Source organism: Odontesthes bonariensis, chromosome 4, assembly GCF_027942865.1.
Source record: "Odontesthes bonariensis isolate fOdoBon6 chromosome 4, fOdoBon6.hap1, whole genome shotgun sequence".
Lineage (NCBI taxonomy): Eukaryota > Metazoa > Chordata > Actinopteri > Atheriniformes > Atherinopsidae > Odontesthes > Odontesthes bonariensis.
This window is the reverse complement of record NC_134509.1, coordinates 24,436,686-24,457,207: the sequence shown is the minus strand read 5'-3', so window position 1 is coordinate 24,457,207 and position 20,522 is coordinate 24,436,686. Positions and strand designations below refer to the sequence as shown.

Here is a 20,522-nt window from a genome sequence, read left to right as displayed (position 1 = left end):
ATGAGTAAGAAAACCCGGGGTTGAAGAAGCACTGATTGGTTATTTTAAGCACGGGAAGTTGCCGGCGTGCTGGCTATCGCTCACATTTGTGTCCCTGGTCCGCTCCCGTTAACCTTCCCGCTTCTGCGCAACTCGACCCGGACAAAGCTATTCAGCCTGCCCCCCCTGTGTGTCGATTCGCCCCTTCAGAGCAGCATGTCTGATTACGGCGGTATGCAGTCAAACGGAGTCGGTGCTGGGGTGAAAAAAGACGCTTTTGCGGATGCTGTACAGCGAGCCAGACAGGTAACCCAACAGCCCGACCACAAGAGACGGCAGCCGGTGAGCTAGTTAGCTTATGGAAACACGGCTAGCTAGCTAGCTAGCCTCATTGACGTTAGCTTAAGTGAACGGGCTAGCTAGCAGCTAGCTTTGGCATTCATCTGAGCCACACGCAGCTCGTGTTGACGGATTTAATAAAGATTTTATGAGGGGATTGAGCACCAACGTTAGTGTAAGAGTCGTTCTCTTTAATACAACGATATGTTAGAAACTTGACCTTTTAGTTATATCAAGTGTAAATAAGCTAAGTTAGCTGGGTTAACCGGTAACAGTAGTTAATATTTCGCTGATCACGAAGATCTATTATCCCCAAATGTGAAGCTAAATTTACGAGACGGTTAAACGGTTAATATTGCTGTAGACGGTGAAGTAAATTAATTCTAGAGCTTATGAAAAACACAATTTTGCAAAAACAATGATAGTGATTTACCTACAGACTGAAAACGGTTTATCTATTTATTGTTGCTAGCTTAGCCTTGCATCTCCCCAATGATTTATTTCAGATTTCGACTTTCTCGATTATTTCTATTTAGCCTATAATTGATTAGAAAAAAACGTAAATTTGCATTTTTTTTTTCTTACGGAAGAGCTCCCATACCGAAGATATCAAATTGATATTTTTATCTGTTTATTTTATTTAAACTGAATCTAGAAATTATTCAAACGTGATGAAGCTACTTTTCATTAAAACTTCAGATCTCTGAACATTTACATGACTGGATAATATTAATATTTTTTGCTTCTTGAATAAGTCATAATTATCAAATTTGTTTTAAATTAGTATGCTGTTGCTGTGTTATTATTATTATTATTATTATTTTTTTTTTTTTACAGATAGTAGTCTTTCTTATTCTGGTTAGAAATGAGTGCTGTACTCAGACAATTGTTTCATTTCTACAATTTCCATCATGCTTATTGTGATAAAAGCATAATTTAGAAATGATGAAATATTAAGAAGACATAAAGTCAAAGTTAGCCAATCCAAACCACACGTTCAAGTTGTGACACTTACATCTGAAATCAGATTTCAGTGGGTTTTTTTGGTCAGTTTCAAACACATACATGAATTATGCACCCAAAGCAATTGCAGCATTTAGGTGAATGAGTGCTGCAACTGGCTGAAGACAACATGGAAAATGTCGTGTACATTATCAGATGGTGGGGGGGGGGAACAACTTCCTGTCTTCTGCTAAATACTTTACTTGACCTTGTTTGAAAAGAACACAAGGTTAAGGGAAGATGGTTGAAAACGACAAGAACCCGACCACATTTGCCATAAACGGTATTAATGTGGGTCATTTAAAAAAATATTCCACAAAAAGCTCATCGTGTACTTCTACTTCTGTGCCGAAATACCTCTATTCCTTAGCTTATAGAAAAATGGATCAGCTGTTATCGTGGCTGTCACTGAGATGCTCGAGTCATTTCTAATGGAAAACAAGAACCAGAATCGACTTTCTTTTCGTACTTTTGGGAGAAAGTTCTCTATGCAGCTAGAGTTGAAAGGAACTCACTACGAGAAAGCTATGTCATCTTCATATCTTCATAGTTACTGATGCGAGTGTTGTTACCACAGCAACCCATGCAGATGAGATGGCGATGTCCGGACACAAATCAGGTGTCTTTCAAAACGGTGCAGACAGTTTGTCAGCCTGTGGGCTGATCAAAGCCGCGTTCCTGTTAGCTCTCCCCCAGATTAAACCGATCTTCATGGCTCGTTGCAAAGCCGTTGGTGAAAGAATGTTAAAATATTCTTTCCTAAACCATTTTTCACTCCTTTGCGGACGTGTCTGGTTTAATTGAGGGTTCACCGTTTTCTAGATTGCAGCTAAAATCGGAGGAGACGGTGTGCCCCCAGTGACAAACAACGGAGCTGAAAGTTATCCATTCACAGCGCAGAAACGATCCCTGGAAGAAGCAGGTTAGAAGTCGTGACAGACGGGCACTTTGTCTGCATTTGTGTTTCCATTATGTTCGTAATGCTTTTCGTTTTTCTTTTATTTCCAGATGAGCCCGATGCCAAGAAAGTAGCATCACAGACTGAAAGAGATTCAGCAATGTGTACGTTAAATACAAACTTTGATTACATTAAAAGCATTTTCTCAGCTCGTTTTCCCGCCTTTTTTCTAATATTTTTTTTCTCTTGTTTAACAGCTATTGAAGCTCAGCTAGCTGCTCTGTCCCAACAAAGGTATGGTGGAACTCTTAATTCATACGGTTATGAAAGGGGTAATTTTGGAAATCATCATTTGTAAACCATGTCTCTGCAGTGTCAGGCCCTCCACCATGACAGAAGACTACAGGGTGCCTGATGCCATGGTCGGTCTCAGTGAGTATATGAGCATACCTCTCTTAAAACGCACAGATAATCCCTGTGTTTCGTACGTTTTAACACTAAAATTCACTTATTCTTTTATTGTTGTTGCTGAAGTCATCGGCAGAGGCGGTGAACAGATCAACAAAATCCAACATGACTCTGGCTGCAAGGTCCAGATTGCACACGGTGAGCCCAAATTTTCTTTTATTCCAAATAGATGGAATATATTGTTTTTTTTTTTCTTGCTGCTCGTAGTTGATAAGTATAATCTTAATAATTCACAGACAGTGCCGGTCTTTCAGATAGAGGTATTTCTCTGACGGGGTCGCCAGATGCCATACAGTAAGTTGCTCTTTACATTCATTTGTAACATAACTGTATTCTCACTTTCCAAAGCAACCGATAAAGAAAGTTGAGTTTCTGGGGTGCTTATGTCGCTGATAAAGGCAGCAGCCAGAGATTTATGACTGAGCTAATCAGCCTACTTATAATGTAGTAATAAAGTGTAGTTTTAGCTTACATAAAAAAACATCTTCATTTACTGTTTATTTTCTACCTCAGAGGTTTGCTCTGTTAAGATGACTTTGGCATCTAAAGGTGCCTGCGGGCTGAAGTTTAGTCAACATCACAGTGGACTCAATAAGCTTGGGTACAACATCATATGTGTTTATGCTTATTGTGTTGTGATATTACCTTTTATATCTGCAATTCCTCGTCCAGTGTTCACGTTGCTCACACTGCAAACCTGTTGGTTGGTTAGTAGATGTGGGATGTAGCAGCAGTCACTTTGTAAGAGTAAAGGCCTCAGTATGCTTCTCCGTCGCTATCCGTCTCCGTAGTCACGGAGAAGCTCTCCGTCCTTTCGAAGTTCTCCGTCGGGATGTCGGATACGAAAGGCAATTCACCTCCCGATCAGTAGGCGTCGCTACGTTAAACGACCTAATCTCGCGACGTCTATCCTTAAAGTCGTTGATTGATTGTTTACCTTCCGGCTCCGTTCCGCTCCTCACAGTGAACGATGGCGACCGAGAGAGAAAGTCTGTTGTTGGAGTTGGAGCTTATTGATATTGAAATGCAAATAATTTTGACCAAATGTTGACCGGCACACAGTAAACTCCTTCAAAAATGGCGGTGTTTTTGTTGTTGTGAGAGGAAGGAGCTAAACCGGAAAAGTGATTCCAGAAATGATGTTGTTTAGCCGACCAATCACAACCCTTGTGGTCTCCGTCGCCTCGGCGGATAGATGGGAATTTTGGCTGACGCAAGCAAGCGACAGAGAGCGTGTCCGGGAGGGTCTCCATAGGCGACCATAAATCAGCCTTAACTGTTGTCGCAGATTAAGGTGCATCTCTGTGCTTTTGAAGCAGGTCTCTTTCCCCTGTGGACAGAAATTACTTAGGCACTAACGTCTGGCTTTTTCCTCTCTGTGGGAAAGGGTGCAGTCTGTATTTAGTCTTGGTTTAGATAACTCTGCAATAGTGTCACAGTAGTGAAAATATGACGGTTGGATTGTATTACAGTGTGATTGTGATGAATTTGGAGTTGGAACCAAGTCAAATGATAAGATGAATAAATGTACTTTCTTTGAACTCAATCCACCAGTTTTTGTTTATTTTCTTTACAATGTGTCTCAATATTTGATGTTGAAGTTTGGAGAAAACGTGTATTATTTATGTTTTTGTTGGTTTTCCTTCTTTTCCTGCAGCAGTCCAATATGATGTGCATGTTGTCTGTGGTTTAAAGTCACAGCCTCTTAACAACTCAAACTATCTTAAAATGCTTTAATGCCAATGTAGCTCTGTGCTCTTTAGTCATTTAATCTTTCTGTCATTTAAATTTCTCTTCAGGAGAGCCAAGGACCTTATAGATGACATTGTGTCCAGGGGTCACGAGTCGAGCAACGGCCAGTCTGGTTCTATGCAAGAGATGATCATCCCTGCAGGCAAGGCTGGCCTCATCATCGGCAAAGGAGGGGAAACAATCAAACAGCTACAGGTGAGACTCTTGGTGAACTGTGATGAAGCTCTCCTAAGCCTGTGTGTTTAAAAACATATCTCAGCATATCTCTCCTGCAAATTTCCAGGAGCGAGCTGGAGTTAAAATGATTCTTATTCAAGATGGATCCCAGCCACCCAACATAGATAAACCCCTCCGCATTATTGGGGACCCTTACAAAGTGCAGGTACTGTTTGGGCCCGGAGAAGTTCGACTTCAAATATGTTGTGCCATTTTTTTATTTTTATTTTATTTTTTTAAATTTAAAAAATTTATATATATATATATATATATTTATTTGCTTCCTTATCACCTCTTTGTGTTACTTTTGCAGCAAGCAAAGGAGATGGTTAATGAGATCCTGCGAGAAAGGGATCATGCTGGCTTTGGAGACAGAAATGAATATGGATCAAGGATGGGAGGTGGCGGTGGCGGTGGAGGTGGCGGTGGCGGTATTGAAGTAAGTTATGTCTGTAAAAGCATGAGAAGCACAGTTATGGCTGATCATGCTTAGAATTTTAAGTAATGAGACTTAATAGCTTTTGTAGTCATCAAGTCTTTTGTAATTCTTCAGATACCCGTGCCCCGACAGTCTGTGGGAGTTGTTATTGGTCGAAGTGGGGAGATGATAAAGAAGATCCAGAGTGATGCTGGAGTGAAGATACAGTTTAAACCTGGTAAACTTTACACACTGACCAAATGTTACAGTTTTTCATCTTTAAGACCAAAGTGGTGTTACAGTAGTGTTTATTTCTTCATATTCTGTTAAGTTTGGTTTATTTTTTAATGTTTTAAACAGTTTTACAGATAAATCTTAAGGCTAAACCCTTCAAAAGATGCTTATTGTGCAAACAAATCAGTTTCTATTATTTATTTAGTAAGTACAACAAAGATGGGTGGTTGCTCAACACTGAGACATCAGGGGAGTTTTACTAGAATAGTGTGTGCTGTTTGAAGGAAAACGTTTCTCTTTTTGAAGTTAATTCTTTCCATTTCAGACTCTGTATACACACTTGATCAATAAATCTAACCGTACATTTGTAACGTATTGTAGATGATGGCACGGGTCCTGATAAGATTGCCCATATTATGGGTCCGCCAGACCAGTGTCAACATGCTGCTTCAATCATCACTGACCTACTACAGAGCATTCGAGCCCGAGAGGAGGGTGGGCAAGGGGTAAGTGGAGAGACAGGTGTTTGATTTCCTTTAAGTTCTGACACTGATCACCAAAGAGAGTGCGAAACCATCTGGTTATGTGGCATTTTTTTTGCAGGGCCCTCCAGGTCCTGGTGCAGGGATGCCGCCTGGCGGTCGAGGCTGGGGTAGAGGCCAGGGCAACTGGGGTCCTCCGGGAGGAGAGGTGACCTTCTCCATTCCCGCTCACAAATGTGGGCTCGTCATTGGCAGAGGAGGGGAGAATGTCAAGGCCATCAACCAACAAACCGGTGCGTTTGTGGAGATATCCCGTCAGCCGCCGCCAAACGGTGACCCAAACTTCAAACTGTTCACCATCAGAGGATCCCCAGATCAGATTGACCACGCAAAACAGCTCATAGAGGAGAAGATTGAGGTATTTTCAAGTGACCTAAAGAGAGAGAAACGTAATAGACAAAAAGGAAATCCAGTTTATTTCACTTGCCAGTTTCTTAGTGTGGATGATTTCTTTCTGTTTTTCTCAGGGTCCATTGTGTCCAGTGGGTGGTGGTCCTGGTCCAGGCCAAGGAGGCCCAGGTGGTCCCATGGGTCCCTATAATCCTGCTCCTTATAATGCAGGGCCTCCTGGGGGAGCTCCCCAGTAAGTAAAGCAACATGGAGCAATCTCAAACCTTTTTATTTATATATATATATATATATATATATATATATGAGAGCAGACTGTACATTTAAACTCTCCCGTTTCTCTTTGCAGTGGAGCTGCACCTGGTGGTCCCCAGTACTGTCCTCAGGGTTGGGGGAGTAACTACCAGCAGTGGCAAGCCCCAAATCCACATGACCCCAGTAAGTGACTCGAGTCATACAATTCTTTTCATTCTTTTCTATTCTGGTTCAATACCTGATTAATTTTCCTACCCGTTTTTACGCTTCTTTCTCTAGATAAGGCAGCAGCAGACCCGAATGCAGCATGGGCAGCCTACTATGCGCAATACTATGGCCAGCAGCCAGGGGGCAACATGGGGCCCCAGACTCCAGGTGCCCCTGCTGCAGCGGCACCAGGTGACCAGGGCCAACCAGCACAGACTACTGGGGGTCAGCCAGACTATACTAAGGCCTGGGAGGAATACTATAAGAAGATGGGCATGAGTAAGTTGGATCTAATGACACACACACACACACACACACACACACAGTCAGTCTGTATGTGACTGAGCTTTGAATTACAAACGGTTGACATTTTGACAAAAATATTATAGGGTTGAAGGAGAAGAGAAATCCGAGTGATTGAAGCCTTCACAGAGCCAGTGAGCTGTGTTCTGTTATTCAGTTGATCCAGCTCAAGAGGATGCATGAGATTCTCCTCCCTTACTTCCATCCACACTGACCTCACCCCCTTCAAAAATGTGAGAAGCTCTAGTAAATCCTCCATAATGGCCTGGATTACTAAGAGAGCACAATTGGTGCAACTGAAGGATTATTTTCAATGTGAGAAGTCTGCAACAACACGGGAATTTACACCTCAAACTCCAAGTAAAACGTAAAGTTCTGTCATCTCCAAAAATACTCAGATGACTATAATTGTGGGAGGTATCAGTGATGGACAAGAGGATGAGTAGAACAAGCAGGTCGTCCAATAAAAAGGAGATTGTTGTGGATTTTAGGAGGACAAGGAATAAACCAAACGCTGTTTCCTTCCTGGGAGAAGAGTTGGAAGTGGTGGAGGACTGCAGATAGCTGAGTGTTCACCTGGGCAACAGCTTAGGCTGGAAATGTAACACTAAGACTGACACAGTGGACTCCACTTTATTTAATTTCCTCGTCTTGAGGGCGATTTACTAGTCGATCTATGTTCCAACCCACGCCAATTGTCATGAGTTGTGGGTAGTGATCAAAAGAATATTGCAAATACAAGCAGTGAAAATTATTTACTTTGAAGGGTGGCAGGGCTCATGGGTCAGGGTGTCTCCAGTTTTGGACAAGTCCTTCAGGGAGGCGGCCTCAGGGCCTTGCTGGAGAAGTTATATCTCTATGTTGGCTTTGGAAAGCTGTTGCGTCTCACCGGATGAGCTGGAGAAAGTGGCTGGGGAGATTTAGCTAGACTCTTGTCCCCATGATCTGATCACAGATGAGCACAGCATACCTGCCTCCTTATTAATTTTCTTTTCCTATGTTGCTAATGTATTTTCATTTAGGCTGGAACTATTTATTTTCCTTTTGGGATAAATTTAGTACTATTTAATTCGATGTTTGATGTTTATCTCCAGCCCAACCAGCTGGAGGAGCAGCAGCTGCTCCAGGCACAGCAGCAGCCACCACAACAGCTGCAGCAGGTGGAGCTGCAGCTGGAGGACAGCAGGACTACAGTGCAGCCTGGGCTGAGTACTACAGACAGCAGGCTGCCTACTATGGACAGGGAGGGCAGGCTCCTGGACAGGCGGCCGCTCCACAGCCAGGACAACAGGTACCACATACATCAACTGACTTTGAATTGATCTTGTACTTAGTAGATGATGAAAGCTTAAGTACTTGCCAAAATATTTGATACCCTCTTTAACATTGGTGTAGTTGACATAACCATCCTAGTAGTGAAGAAACAAGAAGCTTATGGAGTTGGAAACAATATTAAGTACATACATTCTGCCTGAAACATGTAAGAATGAATAATACAGGAATTTTTCACTAACACAAACTGACCAATCACATTGTGCCTGTGATCTCTCTTTTCAGCCCCAGTAAAGAAATCCCATGATCTGTTGGATGGATGTAATGGATCTCTGGATCTTTTTTTTTTTTTCCTTTTTCCCCCTTTGGGCTTTAAAATGACAAGACCACGATTAACTAATCCACTGAGACATTTTCTATTCCGACCCTCGTGTTTGTTTTTTAATGTCACAATTGAAGAAAGAAAAGGGAACGCCTTGATGCATTGAACAAAGCACTAAATAACTACGCTGGTTGCTACTCAGTTTGCCCTTTTACCTCACCCAACCACACCTTGTAATTTATGTAATTGCTTTTAAGTTGTGTCTTTGTTTTGTTTTTGGGGAGAAAAATGTGAATTGATCATCTTGCTTGCAAACTAGCACAACAGCATCTCAAAACCGAATTACATTTAGTCTTCCCCTTCAGTTTTTTGGGGGAGAAACTGGTCTAGCAGTATTTTGAATATATTCAGAAATTACATTTGTATGAGAGATAATTGCAAAGGTCTTTTTTTTTTTTTTTTTTTTTTTTTTTTTGGGTACTTTAGGAACTTCAGTGTTTAGTTTGCAGGTGTATTTCTCCCTGCTGTTGTGATTTCTTAATTTTATTTGTAATTATTTTTTTCCAAAGGGGGTCTTGGTGTGTGTATGCTATTGAACAGAAAAAAAATGTGTGCAAGTTGGCTGTAATTGGGCACTAACTGTCCATCTTAATGTAGGTCGGTAGTGTGTTCATGTATGTGTTTGTGTGCTTGACGCCCTCCTAAATTTCTGTATCATTTTTTTTTTTCTATTTAGTTCAATGTACTCCTTTTTTTTTTTTAAGGTTATTTTTTACAGTTTGTTTTTAAAGACTTCAATAAAAAAAATTCATAATATCAGTGTGTTGTGTCTTTAGCAGTTGCATTGTGTTGGGATAATTTATATAAATGAAGCAGATGCACCTCTAAATGAGCGCTTCCCGAGGGGTGTCACTTTTGCTGTGGTTTTGACATACGTGTCCGCCAGCCAATGAGGGCATTCTCGCGCAGCCTGAGAACCAATCGCGACGGGCCCAACTCCAACAGGGAAGAACGGTTCAGAGGGAGATGGCGCCCAGCTCGAAATCTGAAAAGGACGATGGCAAACAGAAAAACCACAGAAAACACAAAGACCATGTCGTGAAGCTTCTCATGCGTGGGAGGGTGGGTATTAATCCACAAAAATGGGATCTCAAAAAGAGATAACATATCCAGAAAGTGACACTTTGTGTGGAGGCCTCCTTGTTTTCAGGAGCTTCTCAGGCTAGCTAGCCGCTACCTAGCTACACAGCTAACAAAGTAACCGATAACTCGATAACGACTGCCAGGTGGCTAATTAGCTAATGCTACAAACCATGAAAACAATACCGTTTTACCGCATTTTGACGATGTATCTCGGTAGTCTATCAGTTTTGCTTGTCAACAGACTCAGTCTGTTTAAAGAAACTGCTATCTTTATGTGCTAATCACAAATATAAACGTCTGTTTTTTTGTTATTATTTTAGTCGAGCTTTGAAATATTATGTGTTACTAGTCAGCGTTAGCTTTGTTGCTGTAGTCATCTCGCACGCGCATCCTTGATATTCATATTTATTATTGGCCGTCTCACATTTAATTGAACCTACTGTATCTGCTCAATGCTAATAGATACTTGGATATAGCTGCTGGTCATCTCTGAAAGGGACACTCAGTTGCTACTGCTAACATGTATCTGTACTTCTGGTTGCACTGCGTTTCATGTTATTTAGGTACAACTGTCTCCTTTCTCTCGTCTGTTCTGCAGCTGTCAGGACAGTTTTCCCAGCGCCTGTTCAGGAAGCTACCACCTCGAGTGTGTGTCCCTTTAAAGAACATCGTCAGCGAGGAGTTCCTGAGAGCAGGGTCTGTGTGTTTACTCGATAGGTTTGTTTTGACTAAGCACATTGTCTGTATTTGAAGAAGAATGGGCTCTTTGCTGTGTGATTCAGAACTGTGCAGAACATGTTGTGCTTTATCAACATGCATATTAGACTCTCACACATCACTGAATCAAACTGAAAGCAATGATGACACTTTGGCCCTGCACACGTGATCATGGGTACTCTGACAAACTCACATTATTCTGTGTTTCCTGCCGATGGTCTTCATTTTAACGCCGTTCTCAGCCTATTTCTAGGTTGAAGATTATCAAACTGCTGGCATTGTTGTCATGTTGATGGGGCTGCAGGGTTTTCTTGAGTTTATGCCTCAGATTGTTTCTCCTTAGTTTTATATCAGTTTGTGCCAATTTCCCCTTTGTTGGCATGGCAGTAGGAGACACAAGCAAGATTTGCCTGTGATAACCTTGTCGGCCGGGCTTTTTACATGTCTACAGAAAGACATGGTTACTCTCTGACTGTTTTGAAGAATGGACGTATCAAAATTTGCCACGGAGGCCGCTGTTACAAACAGAACTAGCCGTCGGCAACGCTGGTTAAAGTTGCCTTTAAGTCAGCTGTTTCGCCTGCACAATTAGAGGAAGACAACTGTAATGAGATCAATCACCTGTGTGTGCTGTCAGAAAAGTTGCTTCACACAGAACTTTTTAATGAGCAAGTGGAGGTCTCATATGACGGTTAACTTCTTTTCATTGCCAAGACAAGTGTTTTTGGATGATAATGGGGCAATTATTTACCACTCAGCTCTGGGCACAGTTAGCTGTCGTGTAATTTGTATGATTCTGGTTTAATTTAGCATTTCTCTATGAATGGTGCTGTGTGAATGTGATTTTCGGGTGGGTGGGGGTGGGACCAAGGAGAGGAAAAACTCAGTTTGTCAGAATACCTCTTTGTGTGTCTTTAAGCCCTTAATAGAAAATCATCTGTACATTTTTTCTTGCTACCTAATTGTGACTATTACAATTATTGAAACTATGATTCATGATGTGCATTACTGTTTTAGCTGAGTCATTTGTTACAGCTGTACTTCACCTTTTTGGTTCCAGACATATCTTTTTGGGCTTCACCAAATGTGGCCGCTACGTTCTGTCTTACACTAGTGACTGTGGAGAAGATGATGATTTCTCTTTTTATACTTATCACCTTTATTGGTGGGAATTCAATCTGCACAGCAGACTCAAACAGGTAAATGAAAGGAAATGAGCTTGACACTTGATTTTATTGCTAAAATGTATGTTCTTGCATGTATTTATATTGGACAGCTTGTTTATAGATATTTCATCCTTTTTCTCATGCTGTCGTCTTTTCTTTAGGTCCATCATGTGCGACTATTTGCAGGAGAGGAAATCTACAGTGATCTGTACCTCACTGTGTGCGAGTGGCCAAATGACCACTCCAAAATTGTCATTTTTGGATTCAAGTAAGAAATAATAAACACGGTACTGATCCAGTTTCACCCTGAATAATGTCATTACAACATTTTGGTAACAATGTGTGATTTCTTCTTGTTTTTTTTTTCCTCACAGTACACGCAGTTCAAGCTCTGTACTGATGAACTTAATGATGAGTGACGAGAACAACAGAGACATATACATCACCATAGCTTCCATGCCTCCTCCGAAGCCTTGCTTTTATTGCTGTCCTGTTCCCTCAGCCACAACCATACGCACAGGTAAACGCACACACAGATCCACTTTGTAACTGCTCTGATAGCCTTGTTTTTCTCTCATTCATATTCAACTTTTTGCGTCCTCAGGAAGTGGTGAGTGTCTGGAACATGGATATGTGCTGAACAGCAGGTACCAGGTGGTGTATCCATTTCCCACATTTCAACCAGCTTTCCAGCTGAAGAAGGACCAGGTCATCCTGTTAAACACTAGCTATTCTCTGGTGGCTTGCGGCATCTCACTCTGCCCAGGTAAAGAAGATACACAAATGGAGAATTAGAACGTTTCTGTGATGAGACTATGAATTAAATACCAACATATCACCTATTCACTGTGCAAGAAAGGTGCCAATTTTGTGCATATATAAGTGGTTCTTTTTATATATTTAGAGTTTTTCTAATGAGCATGTGAGGAAGAAGTCCACACATGATTATCTTTGGCCTCTCTAAAAACTGAAATTTGAAAAAAAAATTGGGTTTTTTTGGAATAATTATTTTAATTTAATTAAAAAGTGAACTGTTTGGTCACAATATATACATTAACTATGAATGGCTTTTTACATTTTCTCCAAAACTAAAACTAAATTAGAGTATTTTATCCACCACATTATATATTATAGAATCTTTCTTTAACATTTCACAAAATACAGAAGTATGTATCATATTTATTGGATATTTGTGACGTCATCAGGTCATATTTTCAGTCTGCTTTGTGCCAGCCGTTTACATCATATATTCACTTCTCTCCTAATCTTGGTCATCATGCTAACAGCCCTACTCGCTATAAATCTGCTCTCATACATACTTTTCTGTTGCTGTGGTCAGCTGGTGAAACAAGTCTGTGACTGAAAAGCAGGCTATGAAGACTAGTTGTTAACCTGCAGCTGCTCGGCTCTGAGAAAGTCCTGACTATGCATCCATTGTGTCATCTGACAAAATCACCTCGTACATTATTTAAAGACAGCGGCTCTACTTGCATACAGGGTCATCAGAAATGACACATCGGTCCTTAGGTGTTGTCTCACACAGTGCACAGTCCTAGAGCCCCACAAGAACAACGCTGTTGATGCTACTCCTACAGCAGCGGCAGAAAAACGTTCCTGTTATTAGTACGAGTGATGTTTGTCTGGAAAAATAACTTGATTTGTGACTTGGTTTCAAAAAAGAAAAAGAAGCTTGCTGAAAACAGCCAAATCCAAAATGTTTGGGAAAGTCAGGAAGACATGCACGGCTGTGTCAGTGTGCAGATGATGCATTTATTTGAACAGTAAAATAAAATCGTAGTTCTGAGCCTGATTAATCTGCTGATGCATCCCTATTAGTTTATATTGGAGTCTTTTGGCATTCACTAATTGAGGATTTGAAAATACTCTGTATCTGATGCCACATGTTGTCCATATTATCATGCTTCTGTTGATATCACTATTACACTTAGGTTTTTTTTTGTCTGTTACTTTCAGGGAAGCAGGGTCAGTCATCCCAGATTCTTTACACAAAGAGAGCAGCCCTTTCAACTCAACTCTCTACGTCTTTTTCCTCCACCTCCTTGGCTTCTTCCTCATTACCTCATGGATCTCCGGAAAATCGTCAGCCTCTTTGCAGGCCCGCTCCAGTTCCCTCGTCTCCTAGCCATTCACAAGCAGCCATGCGAGCTCGGGAGTTTGCTGCCGATCTTTTCAGGCGAGCTCAGGGAGTAGGAGGGAAAGAAAATGAGGGTCAGGGGGAGAGGAGAACAGCTGATGGTGGTGAAAAAGAGGCAGTGCATATAGCAGCAGATAAAGGGATTAATGTAGACACTTCCACAGAGGCGGAGGATTGTAAAGAGCATAGGACGGAGGATGGACGGACTAGTTCTTTACAAGCCTCATCATCATCATCATCTAGGAGCCACAATATTACACAGGGCTCTGAACAAGAGATGTCCCCTGCCTCTTCTTCATCATCACCTCCATCAACTTCAACCCTGTCGTCGTGCGAGGATGTCAGCCTCAGTGAGCCTGGATATGTAAACTACTCACGCCTGCATTACCGCCTACAGCAGCCAGGGGCAGTAGAGCAGAATTCAGGAGGCACAGGAGGTGAGAGGAGACAATGGAGCAGAGCTTTCAGAAGCTAAAAGTTTCTAACAGGTCAAGTCTGAAACTGTTGTTTGGTATTTCTTCCTCTAGGTTATGAGGATGATAAAGTCCAGCTACCGTTTACAGTTACAGACCTGAAAGGGCAGAACCTGCAGCTGGTCACCGAACCTCATAATGGACAGGTAATTGTTTTTTGTACATTTTTAGTATCTTTGTATGTATTTTCAGAAACATTGTATAGATAATGTAATGTCCTTCAAGTTTTCCTAAATGTTAAAATGTTGAATACCTTGTTCCAGTAAACAGATAAATAAGGTTTTATTTGTAGATGTTACATAAACTGTACCTTGTGTTTTTTCTCTTTCAGAGTGTGTGTGTAGAACAGTTGACTCTGGATTTTGAGTATCTTATCAATGAGGTGATCAGGAGTGACGCTGCCTGGGCTCCACAGTTCTGCTCCTTCAGTGACTATGATGTTGTGATACTAGAGGTGGATGCACACACACACACACACACACACCGACACGCATTTCCTTTGTACTTACTCTCCGTTACACCCAACACTGAAGTTTTTACAACCTTCTTCATATGTGTGAACAAATCAGTCTCTCCAGTGAGGGATGTAGTACATTAAACTGTCGTTTTAAACAGGTTTAAAGCAAAACTTAAACATCTGATGATCTAAGCATCTTCTTCTGACAATGGGAAATGATTTGATCTGCTTTGTTAGTGGTTGTATTTGTGTTTTGTTTTTTGATATTTAAACATGCTGTTTTTTTATTTAAAGTTGTTCTAAGTGGCGCTGACTCTGATATCAGTCAGAGAGTTCTATGTGCTCTTAGGCTGGCTTCATAGCAGCGGAGTGGTGTGTGTGTTGTATGTGTGGAACGCCATGATTTTGTGTAGGCTCCCATGTTGTCAAATTACAGCATCCTCACCAGCTGCGTGACACGTGTCTCCAGCGCAACTCAAACTGCACCACAGCCATCTAGCGTGGCTTCTACGACCCCTGGGGAAAATGATGGAATCACCACACCGGAGAATATTCATTCAGCTTTCTTATTAAGAGAATGAATGGATAAACAAAACACAAACATGTTTTATTTAGTAGCTGAACATTCTGGTTTAGAAAAAAATGATAGAATTTGTTTGAGGTGATGACTACCATATCCGCTGGTCTTTTACATTTCTTTTACTTTAAAAAGAAGAACATCTTCCTCCAAGAGTTGTGATTCCATCATTTTAGCCAGGGGTCAGGGATGTGATTTGATCATCATATTGAGCTCATATCAGCAACAATACGCCTTTCATTATACGTAATGTTATAAAGATATTAAACATGGTCATGTCTTCACTTTTCAAATCATAACAACCACAGAATAGACAAAACTAGGTGTATTTTAGGGTCTTACCAAAAGCAAATGATTGTGCAGGTGAAGTTTCATTGAGTCGGGAACCCACATCCCAGATTTTGCCTTGGTTCACGGTGTGTGTCCATTCTTCTTAGTGTAAAAACTACTTGTCACACAATGCATTTGAAACCTAAAGAGGAGCCAGAGAAACCGGATTTTTTAACATCACAGTTTCAGTTCCATTATTAGTTGATTGTAGACCTGGAGTTCTCCAGCAGAGGACGTGGGGTGTCTTTACAGTATTACTCTGAAATGTACATGTTTTCCACCTTGTTTTTCTTGTTCTTAACACTAAATATTAGCCAAGAGCATTTAGTAAATCTCCTTGTAAATGTTGTTGTATTTTATGTCCATCAGGTGTGTCCAGAGAATAACATCGTGATGATCAACATTGGTCTGCTGTTACTGGCGTTCTCCAACTCAGATGAGGAACACTGCAGGCATGTGTTAACCTCACTTGTTTTGGATGATGACCTCTTTGTCACTTTCTGTCCTAATTTTTTCCTGATATTTTTTTTTTTTTTAGGCCAAACACGTACCATTCCAACCTGCAGGTTAGCTGGGACCTTAACACAGGTGTGTGTTGCACTGTGGGAGTGGGTGACCTCACGGAGGTGAAGGGTCAGACCAGGTGAGCCATCCCTCACATCTCAGTCTGACGTTCTGTTTCTTGGTGAGCTCTGTGTTAAAAGTGGTTTTCTTTGATCCAGTGGGAGTGTGTGGAGTTCTTACAGGAAGTCCTGCGTGAACACTGTGATGAAGTGGCTGGTTCCTGAGAGCAGCTCCCGCTTCATCAATCGCATGACCAACGAAGCACTGCACAAAGGTGAGAATACGGACACCGATCCACCTGGGATCTAATCAGGCTTTATAATGTGACAGCACCTATCACATTATAAATCCTCTAAAAACAAGCTGAGTGTCTCAAAATATGCTGATAGTCAGGTAGCTGGGAGAGGCAGATGGTTACGTAGACTCTTACATTTTGGGGTTATGACAAAATCAAACATGTTTGATGTCATCTTAGGTCTTTAGTCTCGTTTTATGCAAACTGTGTCGTTCAGAGACGCATTCTACGTTTTCAACCAATACGTGCGCTATTGTCACTTCCAAACGGGAAGCAGGGGGAGGTTGTAGTTGAGAGTAACCATGGCGATGAGCCAAAAAAACATACGGTTCAACTGGACCTTAGAAAAAGAGGAGCAACTAACTGCATTATGGCAACAGCACAAATGTCTCTGTGATGTTTTACCAGAATGGAGAAGAAGAAAAAGTGGGAATAAACTGCTGCAGCACTAGTCTTTCCACCAGGTGCATGATGGGAAATAATCACAGAAATATCCAGTTGTGGTCTTATAAATAGTGACCATGCAAGATGGGGGGGTCTTTGCAAAGTCTTTATTCTGTGAATGAAAACTCAGTGACATTGTTTTTAAATGTGAGAGGGTGTCAGGTGGTTGGCTTCAGAGTTGTCTGGTATATCTGACTGAATTCAGGATTATGACCCTCGGATATCAAATAAAATGAAATAAAATTTATTTATATAGCACATTTCATGTACAAACAATTCAAAGTGCTTTACATAAAATAAAAGCATTGCAGCAGGGAGTGCAAACATTTCAATTTCTATGGTTAAGGTCAACTTTCACTTCTAAGTTGATTTTGTATTAAACATTTTCCCTTAAAATTCTTGGTGATTTAGTGTAAAAGAGTAATGATTTTAACTTAAATTGCATCCAAAACCTGTTGTCAGTACCTTGTTTAGGTTTAGATCTTTAGAAATGTCGTGACAAAAGGGCCATGTGTCCTGCTTGGTTTAATGCAGCACTATTATATGGAAATTGCTGCAGTCTGATTGAATTAAAAGGGTCACTTTTCCTCTCTCCTTCACATTCACGTCCATGTCAGCTGCAATGTTAGTCCTAGTCCTCTCTTCCACTCGCTGAACAGACTGCAGTGAGGTCAGATGCCACATTTACTGGGCCAAATCATCTGCTCCTGAAGTTAATTTAGCTGCCGCAGCGGACGTGACGTCTGCTTCTCCGTGCCTGCAGAGACTGCAGCGCGAGAAGCCGTCTCCCACCGAGTGTAGCTGTTTCAAAAGGGGGGAGGGGTGTGTGTGTTGCTAAAACTGGCAACAGAAGCGCTGAGTTTCCAACAGCGCGATCGTAATTTGAGTCGTGTGTATGTTTGTGGGAGGGGCTAATGTCACATTTTCAGTTGCCCAACTTTATTTATAAAGCACTTTAAGAACAAACCTATTAAGCAAAGGACTGTAAAGAAGAAATTAGACAAAAAACAAAAGTAAAAACGTTGCTTATTGATGGAGACGCACGTTCCAAACTGATGTCTCAAACACTGTGGCTTTATTTGTATATTACAATCCAATTCAGTTTTATTTATATGGCGCCAGTCCAATTCAAGCCTATTAGATGCCAATTCATTGTAATGATAATCCAATCAAATCCAGTTAATTAAATAAAAAAATAGTCCAATTCATACATACAAAGCCAATTAAAAAAATGTCCTCACTAAGGAAACTAACAGATTGCACCCAAACTTCTCTTCGGTCCAATTTCTCATCCTGAGCGTGCATGAGGCGACTGTGGAGAGAAACGACTCCCTTTTAACAGGAAGAAACCTCCATCAGAACCAGGAAGGGCAGCCATCTGCTCCGTCCATCTGGAGAGGACAGAAAATCCCCAACTATAAGCTTTTATCAAAAAGGAAAGTTTTAAGCCTAAAAGTTAGAGAGGGTGTCTGCTTCCTGTTCATATAGTGGCATTATCGTACCATTTAAGCAGTGTTTGACACTGTGTCCTTTTAAAAAAAACGCTAATATCCGTGAAATCTCCAGGTTGTTTACAACTAGACAGCCCGGCCATCGAGGAATGATGGGAGACAGAAGCACCCATAGACTGCTCCGTTCGATGTAGTTACAGAAGAGTTAGCAGTTGGTGTTAAATGTCTACTTCTTGGTTGTTTTTATATGTATTTGTTTGTCTGTTTGTGAAACGCACTCCAAATTATTTAAACTTCCAACGACCGACTGAGCCGCACGCTGCTGCCTCTACAGTCGGTACGTTAACCAGTACGAAACTAGTACAAAAGCTGTAAAAGGGATGCGTGAAGTCCGAGAAAACATAAAGGACTCGTGTCTGGATCACGCTCATGTCTGTGCCGCTGTTTTTCTTTGTTTTTGCTCCCAGCTCACGGATAAACTGGCATTGAATAAGCTCATGAAATGGACTAGTTTTGTACATCTAGTGTAACTCGTTAATACCGCAGCAAAACTGTACTTTGATACATTACTGCTTCATTTGTGAGACTTTTTACAGGTTTTTGATGTTCCAAATAATAAATAACACTTAGATTTATGGCTCTTTAAAGATTACCAGTGTCTTAGTTTTATTAAAAATGACTTAATAGGTTTTGTCTGCCAAAATAAATGAAAAGTGTGGTCACATGCTTGCACAAGTGGAATTCAAATCATACTCGTCTTCTCACTCATAGGTTCGTCTCTGCAAGTGCTGGCAGATACTGACCGATGCACCTGGATTGTGTTATGAAGAAATAGATGGTCCACCTGAGTCAAAGTAACAGAGAGAAAAGCACACGCACACATTCACACGAACATGGCCTCATCTTGGCTGAAGAGCTCGACTTTTAATCGAAGCACACGTTCGGAGGATGTGGTTTCGTAACCTAGATAATAACAAGTGTCAAATTAGAATTGAACAAGAAGCTCCAGATTAAAAACTAAAGATGTTTTATAGTTGGGCTTTTTGCAGTTGTTGTGATTTTTGTACTGTAATATTATGACCACCAAAACCAAGAGCTGGACTGAACAAAGATTTCATTTTTACTTTATGTTGGTTTTTTTTATACATGAAGACTTTCTTTTATTGGGTGTGTGAGCGTCTGCAACATCTGTACCCGTGTGACGTTTATCCAGTGTTTATTTGTGTGTGTGGATGACCACGTGCATGTTAAATGTGTGTAAAATTTTACACATTCTGCTGCTTTTGAACAAGTTTCCCTTCTTTTCTGGACAGCTTCAGTCCAGCCGTGTGGATTCATAGGGCTCCGATATTTAAAATGAGAGGGAGTAAACTCGGTACTGCTCCATTTTAGCCTCTTGTTTTTTGTTTTTTTTTGTTCTGATAGTAACCTTCATGTTGTATGTTTACTGGAATGTAAGTAAGACTTTGTTCTGCTGGGAATATTTTGTTAAAATAAAATGTTCAAACGCTTTTCGAGTCTTTAGTGTTCAGAACTGGACGGCTGAAGAAGAGAGTGACCCGACAGAGTCGAGACACTCTTTCAGATTATTATGCAAATGCTGTTTTTGTTCATTTTGACTAAATAGTCAACACGTTTGACACTCAACATGATTTTTTAAAATCATCAACAGTTCTGTAATAATCTGGAATTTTATTGAAAATAAAGAGAGTTTCTGCTTGTATCTCATTTTAAAGATGCCAGAATTCCCCCCCAGACCTGCTGTTTGGGGGAATACTGCTGCCCACCCTCACAGAACTTCCTTTTAAGGATGCTCCGCAGGTTGTTAACAGGGTGGATGTCAGCGGATGATGGTGGCCACAGATTCAGTGGTATTTTTTGGTTCTGTTGTGTTGCATGAAAATGATTCTGGTCAGTTAGAATCTCCACATATTTTGCAGTGGTCCGTTCAGACTGCACGTCGAATGTGTTTTGCTCATATGTGAATCAGATCATTTCATGTCGGTGCAAACAGGACAGGTCACACGGAATCCAATTTGTTGCTCCCGATCGCCGTTCGTCCCAATTCTGTGCAGGCGGGAGTCCCCACACGTCTGCGCCACGTCTTTTCTGAACACGATGGACGAGAGCACAGACGTTAGCCAGGGACGACCAGCGAGGTGCTGGAGTTGATGAGCATTTGGAGGGATAATTCC

At 41.2% G+C, this 20,522-nt stretch overlaps 2 protein-coding genes across 3 annotated transcripts; both read left to right on the top strand.

The window, feature by feature from the left end:
- The first annotated feature begins 24 nt into the window (after positions 1 to 24).
- On the top strand, positions 25 to 9,374 carry khsrp (KH-type splicing regulatory protein). The gene is made up of 18 exons (XM_075463592.1): positions 25 to 285; positions 2,143 to 2,242; positions 2,329 to 2,382; positions 2,476 to 2,512; positions 2,592 to 2,650; positions 2,753 to 2,824; positions 2,923 to 2,980; positions 4,486 to 4,633; positions 4,722 to 4,820; positions 4,968 to 5,093; positions 5,208 to 5,310; positions 5,688 to 5,812; positions 5,910 to 6,206; positions 6,316 to 6,431; positions 6,546 to 6,634; positions 6,731 to 6,937; positions 8,056 to 8,252; positions 8,519 to 9,374. Exons 1-18 carry the CDS (start codon positions 196 to 198, stop codon positions 8,525 to 8,527), a joined length of 1,986 nt encoding a protein of 661 aa, XP_075319707.1. The 5' UTR covers positions 25 to 195; the 3' UTR covers positions 8,528 to 9,374.
- A 163-nt stretch (positions 9,375 to 9,537) lies between these two features.
- dcaf15 (DDB1 and CUL4 associated factor 15) lies at positions 9,538 to 19,838 on the top strand. Of its 2 annotated transcripts, none has more exons than XM_075463591.1 (13): positions 9,538 to 9,677; positions 10,297 to 10,394; positions 11,476 to 11,614; positions 11,743 to 11,849; positions 11,956 to 12,101; positions 12,186 to 12,347; positions 13,556 to 14,173; positions 14,264 to 14,355; positions 14,541 to 14,663; positions 15,943 to 16,025; positions 16,112 to 16,216; positions 16,296 to 16,411; positions 19,099 to 19,838. In XM_075463591.1, the coding sequence occupies exons 1-13, from the start codon at positions 9,582 to 9,584 to the stop codon at positions 19,152 to 19,154; spliced, it is 1,941 nt and encodes a 646-aa protein (XP_075319706.1). In that variant the 5' UTR covers positions 9,538 to 9,581; the 3' UTR covers positions 19,155 to 19,838. The 2 variants fall into 2 exon arrangements, with proteins under 2 accessions (XP_075319706.1, XP_075319705.1); XM_075463590.1 differs by having other exon boundaries at positions 10,297 to 10,415.
- The last annotated feature ends 684 nt before the right edge of the window (positions 19,839 to 20,522 follow it).